The 19,075-nt window shown below is 41.8% G+C and overlaps 1 protein-coding gene across 1 annotated transcript in view; it reads left to right on the top strand.

Moving 5' to 3' along the window:
- Positions 1–19,075, top strand: part of LOC145355250 (ATP-dependent translocase ABCB1-like) — a 73,211-nt gene that overhangs the window by 38,935 nt on the left and 15,201 nt on the right. The window contains exons 15-21 of the mRNA XM_080207121.1: positions 885–962; positions 3,313–3,396; positions 4,484–4,687; positions 6,156–6,256; positions 8,559–8,699; positions 9,407–9,563; positions 13,494–13,691. Of these exons, the coding sequence (XP_080063247.1) occupies positions 885–962; positions 3,313–3,396; positions 4,484–4,687; positions 6,156–6,256; positions 8,559–8,699; positions 9,407–9,563; positions 13,494–13,691 (963 nt within the window). The remainder of the gene's footprint in view (positions 1–884; positions 963–3,312; positions 3,397–4,483; positions 4,688–6,155; positions 6,257–8,558; positions 8,700–9,406; positions 9,564–13,493; positions 13,692–19,075) is intronic.

Genomic DNA, 19,075 nt, shown 5'->3' with positions numbered 1-19,075 from the left:
TATGGTTAAATAGCTTTGCTTTGTTTTGACCCAGGACTCTAGTTTGGGACTTAATTAAATGACAGTGAAATTCGTTCTAACGTCCTTGCATGTTATGGCATGTTACTTTTCCAGAGGTTCCTTTACTACAGGCTATTAATTAACCCTTTCTCATTGTAAAATATGAAATCCAACATAGCCTGTTCCACAGTTGGTTTATCAACTTAATTATCCATGAAATAACTTTGTATGGAGTTCCTATCAGTGCAAATTTGATTTGCTGAGTCTACATTAAGACGAAAGTGCCCCATGGATGCTACATTACACTTATTATATGCACCTCTAACTTCCTTATTTATAACCTGTCCTGCACTGTGAATACTGTTAGGGGACCTTTACACAAATTGCACCAAAATTTTCTGCCTTGTTATTTCTTGATCACTTGTGCAGTAACAAACAGCTACATGAGTTGATATCTTCAGAAAGAGGTATGAGACGAAACTCGCAGTAAACACTACCAGATGAATATTTTTATTTTCATTGAGGTATGAAATGGTCACATATTGTATAAAAATCATTTTTTAAAAAGGGCATTGATAAATTTTATTTTAAGAAAATATTGCTAGGAAATATAATGATTCAGTGCTCCCAATATATAGGTATCAGTTCTGGATCTGTGCAATATTAAAAAATCTCGGAATTATTCCCGGCTACTTAGTGTTAGCATGGCTAGTAAGTATTGTCAGTGGCAGAGGGATGAAAACAATGTGATATTTGCAAAGTAAAATGAACATCTGCAGCACAGATCACTGAACTCTGTTAGCAATGTTTTGTCTTTCGGAACTTGCTGGTGATCAGTTAATGAGCTAAAAGTTGTTAGATGAAATTTGTTCTATTGCCTTCAGGGATTTATGTTTGGAAAAGCCGGAGAAACCCTCACTCAGAAATTGAGATATATGGCCTTCAAAGCGATGCTACGTCAGGTTAGTAAAGGGGATGGAAACATGATGTATTGTGATTTTAGTGAACTCTTGGGTCATAAACTTGCTGATTAACATTGTTGCATTAGGAATAGGTTGAGAAAAGTTTTCATGGCAAGCAATGTTCCCTTAGTTCCATCTTATGGTTGAGATAGAAACTGCAATAAAACTCCTCTGTTCCCTGGTCACCTACACCATGCCTCTCCTCGTAATGAATCTAAGCCAGACTCTTTGCTATGTTGGTGTCATATCTGACCCTGCGGTGAGTTTTCAATGTATCACGACATCACTAAGACTAATTTTTTCCACCTCAATAAAATGGCCCAACTCTGCCTCAGTCCATTTGCTGCTGAAACCCTCATTCAAGTTACTTATTATTTCTAAACTATACAAACATACTCCTGGCTGATCTCCTTCAATCTGCCCTCCTTAAACTTGAGGTCATCCAAAACTCTGATGCCCGTTCACCTACCACCCCTTGTAGTGATTGTGGTGTCTGTCTCTTTAAGGCAGCAGAAGAGGGTCAGCTGGCTTGACAGACCAATGGGGAACTGAGAGCAAGCAATCACCTCAGAGGGTGCAGCCCTTTCTCAGGCAGAATACATCTTGAAGTGATGTAGTAAGCATGTAAAGACTTCTCTAGGGCAGCCTAGGACTGCAAACCTCTGAACATAATTTCTCCTTATCAATCTGGCTGATTAAGCCAGAAGTGTCTTAACGAAGCTAGAAGTGCTACTATATAACATCCCTGTTCTCACTGGCCTACATTATTTCAGTCAAACAATACCTCAGTTAAAATTCTCATCCTCCATTTCAGGTCCTTCCATGCCTCACACCTCCTGATCTCTGCGATCTCCTTTGGCATAAATCCCTCTGAGATATTGGCTATGTCTTTTGGTGCCTGGATTCTAAGCTCTGGAACACCCTACCCACACCTCACCATCTCCTCTCTTTTGTGCTTTAAGCCTCTCCTGAAAACCCCCCTTTATGGCCAAGCTTTTGATCATCATCTCATATAGTTTTATATTGCTCCTGTGAAGTACCTTAGAATATTTTATTACATTATAAATACAATGTGTTGTTAGTGAACAGAACCAAAGAATCCAAAATGGAATAAAACTGTTGGTATTTATCATTTATCAGTGGTTAGCACTACTGTCTCACAGCACCAGGGACACAGGTTCAATTCCCAGCTTGGATCACTATCAGTGTGGAGTGTGCACATTCTCCCCATGTCTGTGTGGGTTTTGTCTGGGTGCTCTGGTTTCCTCCCACAGTCTGAAGGACATACTGGTTAGGTGCATTGACCGAAACAGGCACCAGGACGGGGCAACTAGGGGAATTACACAGCAACTTCATTGCAGTGTTAATGTAAGACTTACTTGTGATTAATCAATAAACTTTAAACTTTAAAAACTTTAGTGTTAATTGTTTATTACTGAGTTTCATACTCAGCTTTTCTCTTTATTTTCTGTGTTTTGATTTTTTGTAAATGGTTTTGTTTATATTGTGCTTTCTAAACATCCACTGAAGTCAACGTCTTTGAAGTTATAGCACACAGTGAAACTCTTTGACCGGAACTCTACACCTCGCCTGCCAAAGAGCCGGAGTCAGTGAGTGATCCAACAACGGAAATCACCCTTGACTTCGGGTGGGAATTTCCAGTCTTGTCTGAGTGCGCCCATTAAATCCTGCCCACTGTTAGAAATAAAGATTTGTGATAATATTGTACTGGTCATAAATGTGTTTGTCAAAGTTTATTTTCCAAGTCTGTGCCAAGTACGAACTGTTGTTAGGAATTGTGCTTTAGGCAAACTTCACATTCTCTCCTCCTTTCGGGATGGCATTTACAAGCTTCTTAGTCAAGCTTTTGGTGATTTGTCTCCTTGTGTGTCTTGGGCACATGCACACACATGGGCACACACACACACACACACACGTTAACACACACAAAGTGGCCACCATCCTGAAAATTCAGGCCATGAAAATCCTTATGGCAGTAAGGTTGAAAGAATGATATCAGAAAGACAGAACAGAGATTAAGGTTCACAGCTGTCACAGCCAACAGATATGAAACTAATGAAAAAGAAGTTTTGATATGTTTTTGAGAGATTGGCCTTTCTACATTAAATGTGAGCACCCAAACAGTGAAAGTACACACACACACACCTAGGCTATTGACCTAAAGCAATGAAACAGCTGGAAAATCTATGTTTTCTTGGCGTTTGATCATTCAATCATAGTATGTTTTTATGTGCAAAAGCCAGAGATGCAGTAATCCACAAGAGTAACAAGTTCCTGGTATGTTTCATTCTCTTGCTCTATTCTATTCATAGTCTCTGCTTCACTCTAGGAGATTGCTTGGTTTGATGATAAGAAAAACAGCACTGGAGCCCTGACTACAAGACTAGCTACAGAGGCATCACAAGTCCAAACAGTGCGTAACACACCTTTTATACATATTCCACAGTTCTGTATTTTTGATTCTGAAATCACTCATTTAGAAATCGCCAACCTATAAGTTCCTGAATTGATGTATGATAATAAATAATGACAGTGTTTTCAAGTATCATTTTGTAATCTCAAGAAAGATTTGACATTACAAGAAAGTAGCTCTTTTGGCCTAAGTGAAGCAAATGTACTACCCTCGGTCCCTAAAGGAAGTCTTTGACCTGCTCTCAGCTGCTCTTGATCTTTCAGTCTCCATTATCTTGAATGCATCCACCCCACCACCCAGCTGCATCAGCATTGATGTCCTTCTCTTATCTGTAGTTGCAGCGGACTTTTCCCCTATCCCTACCCCAAAATCCAAACGTTCAACCATCTCCTTCCATTGATGGTCGCCCCGATCGCCTAGTCCCATTTTGAACTTGCTCCCACCTCGCAAAGATCTCTTTCTCCCTCCACCATGTCCCAGATCGACTGCCCTAATGATCCCTGGCTGTCACCTCCCATCATTGGTTTTCTCACATGGAGTCAACAGCATCTCAGTTTAGCCAGCCGCCTGGTGGAAAGTGGAACAGTTCAGCTAAATGTCCGTGTCACTAGCCTTGGTATGTTCCCCTGCCTCTCCATAAGTATCAGCATCCCAGTCTTTACATTTGATTTGGCTTTGAGTGCACATGCTACTGCTGTAATTTTCAGAGCAGTAAGAGAAAATATTTGAATCCCACTACTATGACTTCAGCCACATATGAATAGTTGGGTGAGAGTAGGAAACTCAGCCACATAAATCCATTGCAGTTGCAGCTGAAACTGGCACTCATGCAAATGACTGCTGTTTGAGTTTATCTGAACTGGATCTTACTAATCCCCTGTCATGGTCACCTTTACCCCTGTTTTTGCTGAACTTTGCTAATCTTCCATTACAAACTAACAGGAGGACAAGGGCAGAGACAATGTTCAGGGTAGACATTGACACCATTCAGTTTCTCTCATTTATAGACTTCTATTTAGTTTAAAAACTGAAGTTACAATTAGCTAAACTTCTTACAAGATGCGTATCCATTTTCATTTCATTCCAGACTGTAGGCTCAAGACTAGGACTAATAGCACAAAATATTGCGAGCATGGGATCTGCGGTCATTATTTCATTCATATTTGGATGGCAGATGAGCTTATTGGTCCTGGCAATAGTACCCATTCTTGCAGTGGCCGGAGTGATTGAAATGAAATCTCTGACAGGTTACACAAGCCGGGATAAAAAAGACCTTGAAGCAGCTGGAAAGGTGAAGTCAGCACTTTCTGATTGATCTTGAAGTCATGTTCGTTTTCATCAGTTTAGAAAGCAGTATCAACATGAACAAATAGCCTGGTTTTATTTAATTTAAAAGTCTTCTAAAAACCATGTGACATTTCCATTCCATTTCCATTGACTTGCCACATGCACAACACACAATTCTGATGGCAGCTGAAGGTGCATTTGGGAAATTTGAAAATGTACAGCAAATGGTTTTCTGGCCATTAAAATGAATAATTTAATAATAATTCCTGTAATGGACTGGCTCACTCCTGGAAGCACAGAAATTTAAAATGCTCCTCTATCAATCCTCTATCATGTTAGTGTATCACCTCAAACAGTTCATCAGATGTTAAACTAAAATATTAGTGACATTTTTGCATTTCAAAGTTATTTTAGAAATTGGTATGCTGAGATATGCTGAGAACTATCCCTTGAATATTCCGTTAGTACGATAAGACTTGGTAGAAATTCCTCACATCTACTATTTTTCACAGCCTTCAATGCATTTAAAATAGTTCTTATGGTCACATCCGCTAGTGGGGAGAATGTACAATTTGCAAGACACAAGGGGCAGCACTTCTGCCTCACAGTGCGAGGGACCCGGGTTCAATTCCGCCCTCAAGTGACCATTTGTGTGGAGTTTGCACGTTCTTCCCATGTATGCATGGGTTTCCTCCAGATACTCCAGTTCTTCCCACGGTCCAATTATGTGCAAGTTAGGTTTATTGGCCATGGTAAATTGCCCCATAATGACAGGGAGACTATCGGGGTAAATACATGGGATTAGGGGCATAGGGCCTGGGTGGATTATGGTCAGTGCAGACTCAATGGGCCGAATGGCCCCCTTCTGCACCCTAGAGATCCTATGAAGATTGTCCTCACTGATTTCTCCTTGGAGACATTCTAACATTCCAATGACAAGCAAATGGTTCATAGCTTCCCACAAACGCAGCAAGGAGATTAATCTGCAATGAATCATCCTGACCCATTTACGCCCCTCTGGGAACCGGATGAATCATATTATTGAGGCTTCTGTGCTCACTAAGAAATGGCGCAAGGAGTAGGGCTACTGCTGAGCAAAAATGTTATCATCAAAAACAAAGGAAGGAAATGGATTCTTCAAAATAACATAAAAGCAAATACTGCGAATGCTGGAGACCGAACCCAAAACAGAAATTGCTGGAAAATCTCAGCAAGTCTGACAGCATCTGTGGAGAAAAAATAGAGTCAGGGTGATAGAGCTCTGATGAAGGGTCATTCAGATCTGAAATGTTGCCTCTATTCTCTCCCTCCACAGATGCTGTTAGCCCTTCTGAGATTTTCCAGCTTTTTCTGTTTTTGTCTCCAAATTAATATGCAGATAAAGGATACGTTTTGTATGAAGTTACAAATAGCAGCAAATAGCAATGAAAACTTGACACTGTAAATAATCTATAGTTTTCTTTAACTCAAAGATAGCAACAGAAGCTGTGGAAAATATTCGGACTGTTGTTTCTTTGACTGTGGAACCGACATTTGAAAAAATGTACAATGAGAATCTCGAGCTGCCATACAGGTGTGTAATTCAAGACATTACTATAAAATTAAATTTTAAAATAATGGTCATTTTAATTAATAATCATAAATTTTTTGGAATTCTCTGGGATCAAATAAAGCAGATTTGCAAGAGACTCTCAATGAGAATTCATGCACAGTGAAGCACACAGTTTATCTCCAAAAGTCCTCAATATAACACTTAATAAAATTTGCAAAGTTTAATGGCATAAGTCATTGAAACTATGCCTCATAAGGCTGCATTTAATAAGACAAAAAAACACATAATCTTGTCCATTTTAGCATTCATTGAGTTCTTAAATAAATCAGGAGAACCCATTATTTTTGAGGTACTTACAGATGATACTGCAATATTGGGCAATTTCATATTGTTATCTGTATCAGTTCTAAAACATATTTTGGATTGTACAACTTCAGGGGAAAAAAAACAAAAATCTTAAGAGAATAAAACAAGCAATAATAAGATGTCAAAAGTCTTGTTTTACCAGCATTGCACCTCCTTTATACAGTGGTTTCAGGCAACATAGAAGAATCAGTTTAAGAACATGATGCAATCTCAGCACAAGGGGCACTCACTCACTCACCTGTTAACTTGTGATAAGTGACATCAGGCCCTACGTTACAGAATGCAAATCATTTCCAAATATAGAACCAAGGTCTGTTCCTCAGAATTCTGGCAAGTCTAAAAATTTGGAAGCCCCGATATAAAAATGAATAGAAGCTGCTACGCTTAAGTGAGCTATCCAACGCACACTGTGGCAGCATGGTGGCACAGTGGTTAGCACTGCTGCTTCACAGTGCCAGCGACCTGGGTTCAATTCTGGCCTTAGGTGACTGTGTGGAGTTTACACGTTGTGCAGCATCTGCATGGATTTTCTCCGGGTACCCCGGTTTCCTCCCACAGTCCAAATATGTACAGGTTGGGTGGATTGGCCATGGTAAATTATCCTGGGGTGTACCAAGATGTGTAGATTAGGGGGATTAGTGGGGTAAATAGGTGAGGTTATGGGGTTAGGGCCTGAGTAAGATGCTCTGACAGACAGTAGGTGCAGACCTGATAGACTGAATGGCCTCTTTCTGCACTGTTAGGATTCTATATATATTAGCATTTCCTCCAAGCGAGCAAATTGTTCTAATCACATTGGGCGAAATTTAATAGCCTCTTCCGAGATGTGTTTGATGGGAGTGTGGGACATTAAATTGGGCAAGAGGGATCCTGCCACCTTTTCATTTCTTCCCCAACTTATGCCCACTTAAGGGCTTCATCACACCATCACTGTCATTCAACCAATGGTGGTTAGGGAGCCTGGAAAATAACCCTGTCCAGTTTGCTTGCAGGCTCCCAAGCACAATCCCTCCTCGTGAGGCATTCAATAGGCAGGATTTTCCAGCCCCATCACGGCATGTTTCTGGTTGACAAAGCTTGCCATTGGCGAGCAGTGGGATCCTCTGCTCCTGCTGATATTTTCAGTGTTTTGCATGGTTTGCCTGTCCCATTGCCAGGGAAGGTGTCATGGGGGAGGAGGGAGGGAACTGCCTTTAATGGGACCAGAAGAGCCTGCCAGGACAAGGACAGGAAAATCCTGCCCAGTAGCTGATGGAGGGACCTGACATTAGAGACTGGTGAGAGCCACACTCTGCCTTTTCTTCTGACCTTTGCACTCTCAACCACTATCCTCTCCCCCCAGCACCACCACCCCCCCCCCCCCCCCCCCTGCTCCGCCAAACACCAGTGACCCCCTTCCCTCCAATTTCTTTTCTGCCTTCACTCACTTTTTGATTTTGGTCTGGGTCCCTGGTGGGAACTGGGCAAACAAAGTAAGAAGTCTCACAACACCAGGTTAAAGAGTTGGGGCAGCAGCCATTGCTCTGAGTGACACTGCCTTCAATGGAGAGCTGCCAGGCTCTAATCAGCTGGAACCTTTCGTGAGACTGGATTTCCACCTTCGGGGTCATTGATCCTGAGAAAGGCCTGCTTCCCCTGGCCACTAACATACCTGTCTGGCATTTAACACAGGAGGTGGTGTGGGATTCTTGCCAGCTCTCCAGCTGGTGGTAAGACCCCTGTCCCTAGGATTAGATTCCATCCTCTTCCTATAGCCCTTCAATGCCTTTCTCCTTTAACCATTTGTCCAATTAAGTATGAATATTAACATAAATTCTGCCCTAATCTTTGGTTTTATGTAGTCTGAATGTGAAAATATGAATTAAATGTGCATCCTGTAACTCTGTCTAATGTTTGCAAATATCAAGTTTATTATGTTCTGGATTTATTGCAATATGATATTGTATATGTATTACAGAAATGCTAAAAAGAAATCCCAGGTGTATGGTAGTGCTTTTGCACTGAGCCAAGCTATCCAATACTTTAGCTATGCAGCTAGTTTTCGATTTGGTGCATACCTGATATCAATAAATGCAATGGATATAGAAGGTGTTTTCCTGTAAGTAACATGTTCTTTATCTTAAATCTGTTAGGATAATTAATTTTGATCTCTAAAAAAAATTAAAGGACAATTGTTCAGGTCATAGTTTATGCTTCTGATTAACTATGTGAATTGCCCAAAGTGTGCAGGAGAGAGAACGAATGTGTCATTTGAACGAGTATGATTTTCCTATTTTGTGGGAACTTGAATCAGATTTTTCAGCATTGGAATTTGAGTATGATCAGGTGGAATTAACTTTATATTGAGTCATTTTTATACTGACTCTTATGTCATAATACTTGTACTGGCACCTGAGAGAGCCTTGTGGAGAAGTGGTAGAATTCCTACCTCGGGGTCAGAAAGTCTGGGTTCAAGTCCCACTTCAGGATGGTCATGCAAGGTGTGTTCGCAATGTAGCCAAACAGATTGATTATCAGCCTACCTGGCGTGGTCAGCCATGCTGCCAAACAAATCCCTGTAGTACTTTGCAAGCATAACCATGGACCAATGCCTCTTGGGTCATGGCTTCTGAAGGAGAAGGAACTGGCACTTGATTCAGACAAAATGTTTCTGCACCAGGGAGCTGGAAGGCAATTCTAAAGGTCTTTGTTAAACAAAATAAATATTCATTTATCTGTCGACTTGATCTGTTTGAATGATTTAATGAATGGGAATTTGTGTAATACACTGTGGTTAATATTCCTTTCTAAAACCTCATTCTACAGTGTTTTTAATGCTATTGTGTACGGTGCTGTGGCAATTGGACAAAGCAGTTCTTTTGCTCCTGATTATGCCAAGGCAAAAGTTGCTGCAATGAACCTGTTTGCACTCTTTGAGCGTGTGCCACCTATAGACAGCTATAGTACCGATGGGCTGACATTGGTAAGTATTTTAAATACAAGGACTAAACTAAAAATAATCGTGCTTTAAGGCCAAAGAATCAAACCAAAATTTATATTGATGCTTAATGTTTGCCAAAAATTCTATTCTTTACATATGTATACATACAGTATACAAGTAATATGCAAATCATATCACTTTGCTTGATTGCTATTCAGAAATGTTTATCATTCTTGAATGATCCATTCTTTGTTTTGTTCCAATATGATTATATGGAGCACTTGTACAATTTTCAGTTTCAAATTCCATATCTTGTAAGATTCCCATTGATGCCTATGCGATCAGGCTCACAATTCTCCCATCGCGATCCGCAACTTTTCTGGCGGGTTGCAGTGGGAGATGCATGTCACCAGCCTTGTTCTGGGATTTGCACATGCACCGGGACCACATGCGTATCTTCCAGAGCCAGCGAAGAGTTGCCAGTCAGACCACGCTGGAACCCGGCCTGAAGGCAGGTAAATCATTTAAATCTGTTTTAAATGTATTTAAAATACATTTAAAATCTAATTATTGGGAACTTGCCGGTCCCAATTGAATCTCCCACCCTGCCAGGAATACTTTATTCCGTTGGGGTTTAGACTAGCACTACATGTGCAGATAACTAGCGAGAGAGCCCACCAGAATGAAGGGGAAAGGGTCAATTGGGGCGCCCCTGGGGTCAGGCGGCAGGTGGGTGGTGCCTCCTGGGCATGGGCACCCTAGCAGTGTCAGCCTGTGCCCCTGGCACTGCTCAAGGGTTAAAGTGCCCATGTTCAGGGGACACCTTGGCCCTGCACATCAAGCATCGGGCAGTGCCAAGAGGATGAACAGGGCCTGGGGCGATTCGTAGGGGTTGGGGGAGGGGTTCCCACTTCCATTCTGCAGACAGGATCAATCTTGGATGGAAGAAGGACTGTGATTGGGGTGTGTTGGAGGGAGGTAGTCTGCCTCCAGGTGAGGGTCTGACCCCAGGGGGGGGGGATCATCTGGGAGGGGAGTAGCCTGCCGGGGTGAGGGGTGTGAGGGGGATGGCCACTGCTGGGGGGAGGAGAGTGGGCTGTACATTGAGGTGATCCGAGCCGGGGGGGGGGGGGGGGGGGGGGCGTCTGGGCTGGCCTGAGAATTGTTGTGGGGGCCGCAATTGGGCCGTGAGGATTGGAGGGGCAGCATTGTGGGGGTCCCGGGCTGGCTAGTGATTGAGCTGGCCAGCAAACTGGAAGTCTCATAGATTGGGACCACTGCGCATGTGCAGAGTTCCAAAACTGTCAGACTCCGGTGCGAGTAGGCCTTGCCCCCCAGGTTTTTTAATGATATTCATGACCTTTGCAATGCATGGAGTGTGGAGATTCACGTGAGAAGCTGAACTGACAAAACAGTTGGGATCTAGAACAGTTTTCCCTCCAATTCAGCGCTTTTGGGAGAATTGCAGCCCAGACTTCTTTCTCATTAGGTTACATGAGTATATTGGATGGATTTTCCATTGAATCCCATGAAAATCCATTTCTTTTGTCTATGGGTTCAATGGCATGGCATTCGTGAATCTCCGCACAGAGTCACATTCTGTTTGATCATTTTATTTTTGTGGTAGTAGCTATTGTTTAACAGTATGATTGGAAATGTAACATTATAGTATGGCAATGACTTAGAAAACCTGCTAGATGGAAATTCCACTCTATTCAGTTCAAATATTTATTTCCTTCAGATTGCATCGATGTGTTTTATGAATTACACTGCTATAATGTAAAAATAATTCAATACAAAAAAATGCATATTTATATATTTTAGGGAAGTAATGAAATGCATTGTTTCATGTAAATTACATGCACATATTTGAAATACCATTATTCTTTTGCAATATGTATTTGTTTCTTCATTGCTGAGTTGAAGCTGTACGTTTTTGGTGTCAATGGGCCTGATTTTTGTTGGGTGCAAAAACTTGGTAAAGTCAGATGTGAGGCGAGTAGTGCGATCCACACCCATCTCCGCGCCAGTTCTCCCTTTACCAAGGCCCGCTAATGGCTGCGATCAGGACTGCACCCGAAACAGGTGTGACGGTCATTTAAATGCTTGTAAGTTGACTCAATAGGTTGCACTTCTCACTTTACCACTGAGTTCACCCTTCCAGAATCGGTGCAAAACAGACATGCTCCTCAAAAGTCCGATTCGGGTGCTCCAGTTAGTGAGGAGGTAAATGCCTCCGTCCGACGGCTCTCTGCTTGAGATCAGTGGGGTGGAATGGGGGCTTCGCTGCCACTCTGCCTGAGATTAGTGGAGGGGTGGAGAAAGGGGAGGAGAGGCCCACGATTGATCTGGGTGGTTGGGGATGGGGGGGAATAAGGGGGTCAGTAATGTTGTGGGGGTAGGGCAATGTCTGAAGAGGCCAGGGGAGGCATTATCTGGCCCAGGAGCGATATGGTAGGGGAGCCACATTCTATCAATTTTTGTCTGTGCATGTGCAGTTGGAGTCGCTGATCAGAGCTGCAGGGTTTTGGGTGCGTTAAGCCCTGCCCACAGGCTTGTACAGCATGATTCAGAATAGCTGATATTTTTGCAGACCGAGTGCATATGGGGCACCTCAGAATAGGTCTAAAAGTCGGATCTGAAACACTCCCAGTTTCAAGTCAGCCCAGCACTTAGAATCAAAATGGTTAAATAGGGTTCAATGACTTTGCTACTGTTTGGAGTTGCATTCTGCCACTTGCTACAAAAAATGATAAAGTTGGCTAAACTCACAAACAAGCTGAACATTGCAAATACAATTTCCCGCATTAATTATGAGAGTGTCTCTTTTTTCTTCAGCGGTAAGAACCAATTAATTACATTATATTCCCAGAGACTGCACTTTCAAAGGTCTTCTGTTCTCTGTTTTGTTGACTAGTCATTCATTGTTGAGAAAAATAGGCAGTCTTCATGACTTTGTATGACAGTTTGCTGTGGGTTTCAATTCTCTATAATGTCCCATTGTTACATTCTTTAGGGGATTATAATTACTTTTCCACAGTTGTGACTCATGTTAAATAGCCCTAGAGTGTGACCTAATTTTTGATTTGCTAATTGATAAAGAGGGGTTCAGATATACATTTTTAAGAATTCATTTGAGATGTAGCTAGGCCAGCATTTATTACCCACCCTAACTGACATTGAGAAGGTGGTGGTGAACTGCTTTCTTGAACCACTGCAGTCCATGTGGCTCAGATACTCCCACAGTTCTGTAAGGGATGGAGTTTCAGGATTTTGACCCAGTGACAGTGAAGAAGCACTGATATATTTCCAAGTCAGGATGCTGATTGACTTGGAGGGAAACTTCCAGGTAGTGGTGTTCCCAAGTGCCTGCTGCCCTTGTCCTTTTATGATGTGGAGATGCTGGCGTTGGACTGGGATGGGCACAGTAAGAAATCTCACAACCACAAGTTAAAGTCCAACATATTTATTTGGAATCACAAGCTTTTGGAGCACTGCTCCTCCATCAGGTGAGTGGAGAGTATTTGTGAACCTACCTCTCCACTCACCTGATGAAGGAACAGCGCTCAAAGTCGTGATTCCAAATAAACTTTTCAGATCTTAAACTAGTATTGTGAGACTTCTTTCTTGTCCTTCTAGATGGTAGTGGTTGTGGGGTTGGAAGATATGGCTTAAATTATGTCTTGGTGATGTTTCAACATTTTTCGAATATCTCTTAATTTTTTTTGTATTTCAATAATCTTGTCTGTTGTGAACTTGGATTTTAATTGAACATTGGCGTTGATGGTCCAATAATAGAATGGTGGGTCAGCAACCTGAACATGTTCCTGAAAAACCAACAAGAGTCTTGATGTGTATGCATACTTACTTAGAGTTTTTGACTGAAATTAAACCCATAATGCAGAGGTAATCATTGCAGCAGGCAACTTCATTGCTGAAATCACCTTTACCATTCCATATGTTTTCTCACAGGATAACTTTAATGGTGAACTAAAGTTCTCCAACGTTCACTTCAGATATCAGAGTCGTCCGGATGTATCTGTGCTCGAAAAACTATCATTCAAGGTTGGAAAAACACAGACCTTAGCACTAGTCGGCAGCAGTGGATGTGGTAAAAGCACCTCAGTGCAGCTCATAGAAAGATTTTACGATCCACTGAGAGGAGACGTGGTAAGAGTTTTTAAATGCATCATTAAATCAAAGGGATGCTTTAAGAAATCCATACTTACCTTGTTTATTTGAGATCAAGAATAGAATGAGCTAGTTAGTAAATTAATTTGTTGTATAATGTCATCTTCATTGTCAAGCTATATCCTCTGTCTGTAGTCAGTTCCTTGGCTCAGTGGTCTTCCTATGTGTCTCTATCCTGTACCAGTCTTCCCATTTGTCAATAGCTTCCTTCAAATTTCAAGCTATCCAACACTGATATTCTCTTCCATCCTCTTCTTTTTTTCCTTCTTACCTATTCCTTCTTAAGATATGTCCTACTCAATCTGTCTGGCTTGGACCTTCTGCTCCGACTCTGAGTCATATGGGGAGCGGGAAGCAGGGGTATCTCCCTCCATGGAACCCAGCGAGAAATCACATGTTGCTGGGCTCATTAGTTATGGAGCTGGACGTTTTCCAACCTTGTTAGTGGCTGGACAGGACAGGAAGTCATGACTGTCACAACAGGAACCAGATATAATAGACTCCAACAGCTGTAACTTTACCCCAGTTTGATCTGTAGTCCAAGAAATAGCTCAGAGACCCCCACAGTTTTTCATTTTTCCCTCACTTATTAAATTCAACATTCATTGCCCTTCTCCTTGGCCTCTGTACTCATCCCATCTTTTCTATCCCATGATCCCCATCTTTATGTTCCCCCCCCGCAACACTCAACCTGCAACATAAAGACCATCAGCACACCACACAACCCTCATGCTGCCATTCGCCTACTGGGGAGTCCAGTGGCGCAATAGCCTGCCGAATCGATAGACCACGAGGTGCTCAGGAAACCACCAGCTTCAGAGTCCTTAATCATCTTCAGTATCAACAAACTGTCACAGGCCTCCATCCAGGTAATTCTGGCGGAAGATGTCATGTTGGTCTGGACACGTTCTAGATCTCCGTGATTTCATACTGGCAGGAGAGGTGTTTGAGTGGACACGGTGCAAATTGCAGGCAGAGATAATTTGAATCCCATGATTGGAATGCAAAAGGGTTTCCCAATGGACTGTGATGGGATTGGTGATATGTCATTATCCCACCACAACGGTCAGGGCCACAAGTTCCTGTCACCAAATCCCACTTCTGGAAGCTGATTTTCATGTTCCTCAGGAATTGCCTGCCCTGCCACCACGATGCCTGCCAGTGGCAGCAGAGGGATTATACTGCTCTGCCTTTTTCTAAATCTGTTCAACAAGTGTCTTTGTTTGTTCCGCCCTCCAAAGCATTTAATCATTTCTTACTTTCTCTGTCCAACAGACCTTTACATGTTACCTCGAGTTATTTATTCAGCTTTCTGGTTAGCAACCTTCTTACCAAAAACATTCTTCCCTACTATTAACCATGTTCTTATTTCTTTGTGGCTTCCTCCATCTGTAAATATCACTCTTCCTGCACACTTGAATTCTTGCACCTGTGCTAATTTCTATCAATGTAGGGGATTTCTGGCAATTTTGAAATATGCATCACTTTAGCTTTGCTAATGTTCACTTTTATTCCAAATTTCATACCTGTTTTTCCTAGTCCATCTACTAATTCTTGTAATCCTTCTTCTGTGCTTCTTACAAGTGCTTCGTCATCTGCAAAGCTAACTGATGTTATCATTCACCCCCAGTTGGAGCAGATTAGGAATTTTCCAATGATTCTTTAATCATTGTTTCTGCATTAACATTGAAGAGAACTGGTGATAAGCGCCAACCCTGTTGAACTCTTCTTCCAGTTACACATGGTTCTGACTCCCCATTGGCTGCTCCAACTGTGGTGTTTGTACAGATTTCTTCAGGGTCATTGACCTCTCCATTCTACTCTAATGTCTTTCATATGAACATATGAAATAGGAGCAGAAGGAGGCCATTCAGCCCCGCGTGCCTGCTCTGTCATTCAATAAGATCAGGGCTGACCTGATTGTATTTCAATCCCACATTCCTGCCTATCCCCCTAATATCCTTTAATACTCATGGTGGTCATGAACCTATCAGCCCCACCTTAAAAATATTTTCAGTCCTTCCCTCCATTACTCTGAGAGTCCCAAAAGTTCATGACCCTCTGAGAGAAAAAAATTCTCTTCATCTTCATTTCAAATGGGAGACTCTTTATTTTTAAACTGTGTCCCCAAGTTGCAGTTTCTCCACAAGGAAAAACATCCTTTCAGATCCACCCTGTTTAAGCCCCCTCAGGATCGTTCAGTAAGATCACCTCTCAATCCTCGAAACTTTAATGGGTACAGGCCCAATTTGTCCAGCCTTTCCTGATTGTGTAACCCCTTCATCCCAGGAATCAGGTGAGTGAACCTTTCTTGAACTGTTTCTCTTGTATTTATATCCTTCCTTAAATAAGGAGACTAAAATCGTACACAGTACTCTAGATGTGGCCTCACCAAAACCCTGTACGACTGCAGAAAAACATCTCCACTTTTACTTTTCATTCCTATGGCAATAAACGACAACATTCCATTTACCTTCCCTATCACTTGCTGAACTAGCGTACTAGCTTTTCCTGGTTCATGTACCAAATTCCCCTGTACACTGAATTCTGCAATGTCTTACCATTTAAATAACATACAGTAAAAGTTCTTCCCGGCAAAATTGATAAGTTCACATGCTCCCGCATCATACTCCATCTGCTAAATTTCTGTTCACTCACCTAACCATCTATATTCCTTTACAGGGTCTTATGTCCTCTTCACAGCTTACTTTCCCACCTATCTTTGTGTTACCAGCAAATTTAGGCACCACACATTCAATCCCTTCATCTGAGTCATTGATAGAAATTGTAAATGGTTGAGTACTGTCAAGAGCTTAATCCAATCAATGTCCAGCCTCTAGACTGTGTTCACTCATGAAGCTTATAATGTTTCTCATGTCCTTCTCCCTCCCTGGAATCCAAACTAGTCCGTTTCATATAGTCTTGCAACTTCCCACTCATTCTTCATTAGAACTTCCAACACAAACTCCAAGGGGTGAACAATCAGACTAATTGTCTGAAAGCTACAACATGGGCATGCCTTTGGTTTCTTTCTTAATGTCTTTGTTACTGTCTGCATGAAGTCCTCTGGCCATCCTCTTGATCTAACTTACAAAACTTCAATCTGTACACACCTGTCAGCTTTTACCAATACACATCCTGGTATATCATGCAAACTGCCTGTGCAAGTTTGTCATGTTGCAGGCACGTTTATAATGCAGGCAGGGCAATATTGAATTGACATCCTAATTTATATCCTCTCTGATTAACTCCAATGGGAAAGAAAATTGGACTTGATGCAAAAGCGACCACAATTCTCAGTTCCTTGTTTATATAAATAATGGATCTTTTGCAAGAATATGATCCAAGTAAACAATCAGAAACTCCGAATAAATATTGGCAGCACAGCACTGAAGTAGAATCAACTGCGTTAGTCCCATTCATTGATTCCAACTGGGTAAACCACTTGTATCTCCTGAAGTGATTCTTTCAATACTGTACGTAATGATCTGAATTTACTGCAACCTCCCAGCTGATCAGCTGTCCTTCTCTTCAAACTATCCTGACCCAGCAATCTGGAAACACTGGTTCAGACTCCAACCTTGTAGTTATTGGAGCACTTGCTACTTCTTATCCTTTGAATAATTATACCAAAAGAGCTGCCAATACTCTGACAGAATTTTCATCTTTTGAGAGGAATCTCACATGTTGGACAATTTCTCAATGGCACAATCACTCTTCCCAATGGTGCAATGCTACTTCCTGCCCATCACCGTCATCCCATGCTATTTCAAAAGCAAGCTGAGTGACAGGAACAGACTGGGGTTGGGGCCCCTGCTTCCTGCTGAAATGGAGGTGGATGGATTTCTGACAGGTTAGAAGGCCTGCTTAAGTTCAGTGGGATATCAGCCAGTTCTGCATGAGTGTTCGGCACCCTGGCCCTCACCTGTCATAATCATCAATCCCTCTGTCCCCTCCATATTTCCCTACGTGCGTCTCCATTTCCTCTCAGGTTCACTCATGCTATGTCCATCATGGACAGAAGCCATGAGTTCTGCAATAGCATTGGGAAGTCTTGAGGTCATGAAACAACTATTCAAAAGCCTCTCCAAATAACTTAATCCTCTTTGGAGTCAAGCTGAATCCCTTTTTGGAGGGGTTAGATCTCAGCCAAGCATTCTCAATAGAATTCTATTGCACAACAGTGTTAGCAAAACCACCAGAGTTGAATATATTAAAGTCTTTGAAGTAATGGAACAGGTAGACATTTTTTGATTGTTGCATTGGTTTAAGTGCTGAACAAATGGCTGAGCTGTCAATGAACATAAAGATCAAAACACAGGGTACAACTGACATACTAAAATATGAATCACAACCTGTTTGATGCAGAGGAACACTTAATACACTGAATAAATTAATGTAATACCTCTGATGCTTTTTTTTATCTTCATAATGCTGATCAGTTGGATGGATACATCTTTAAAAAAAACTCTATCATCATCAGTCACTGAAATAAAAAACATACTTAACATGGTTATCATTAGACATTTGAAGTAGGCAACACCTTTTGAAATTACCTATCAATGAGCTTCCAACACCAGACCCGAGTTCCCCTGTGGCTCATCCTTTGTCCTTTCACAGTGCCTTTGACCTACTTTCAGAAATGCTGTAATGGTCAATCCCCCTCCCTGCTATTCAATGAGCTATTTTATTTAGAGTTGGCAAATTGTTACTGTTGAATGCCTGAAGTGACTGAGATGTGATTGAAAGTCTAGGTCAGTGTGACCCCAGACCATGGTAAATGTGGTTCTTTGTCTATGTAAGGCTATATACCCAGGCAGACTATTCTTCAGCGATTGGTTCAGCATTGCCTTGATAATATCCTCATTACATTTTGTTTTTTTTTTCTTTCTAGGGGTTCTGGCTTAGTGGTAGTGAGCATTCTTTGCTCCATATGGTCTCCCACCATATCCGTACACTTCACCTTTCACAGTTTTCCCATTACTTTATGGTTCTCACATTCACCGGTCTAGGCAGAAACATTTCAGGGTGGAGTTTTTAAAGCTTTGGGCTCAAGTCACAGAGCAATGCAGGCATGAGTTCAGATCCTCGGTACTAGGTAAAGAGGGATGGATGGTGACATTGCCGATAGTTCTGAATCTCATCACAAAAATCACAATCAACAGTCTTTTACAGGCAACAGCTCCATCTGGTGGCACAAAGAATAATACACAATTAGTTTCATATTGATTGAACTCAGTTGTGCCGTGAAATTGTAGAATCCAGAGTACAAATATTAACTGCATTTGTCTGGCATAGTAAGAAGTGCCATCACTTCTGTCATGACATCACCTGATGAAGGAGCAGTGCTCCAAAAGCTTGTG

Source organism: Carcharhinus amblyrhynchos, chromosome 2 (assembly GCF_965287045.1).
Source record: "Carcharhinus amblyrhynchos chromosome 2, sCarAmb.v2.hapA, whole genome shotgun sequence".
In the NCBI taxonomy this organism is placed as follows: Eukaryota; Metazoa; Chordata; class Chondrichthyes; order Carcharhiniformes; family Carcharhinidae; genus Carcharhinus; species Carcharhinus amblyrhynchos.
Note: the sequence above shows the minus strand (reverse complement) of the source record. Positions and strands in the feature narration are given on the sequence as shown.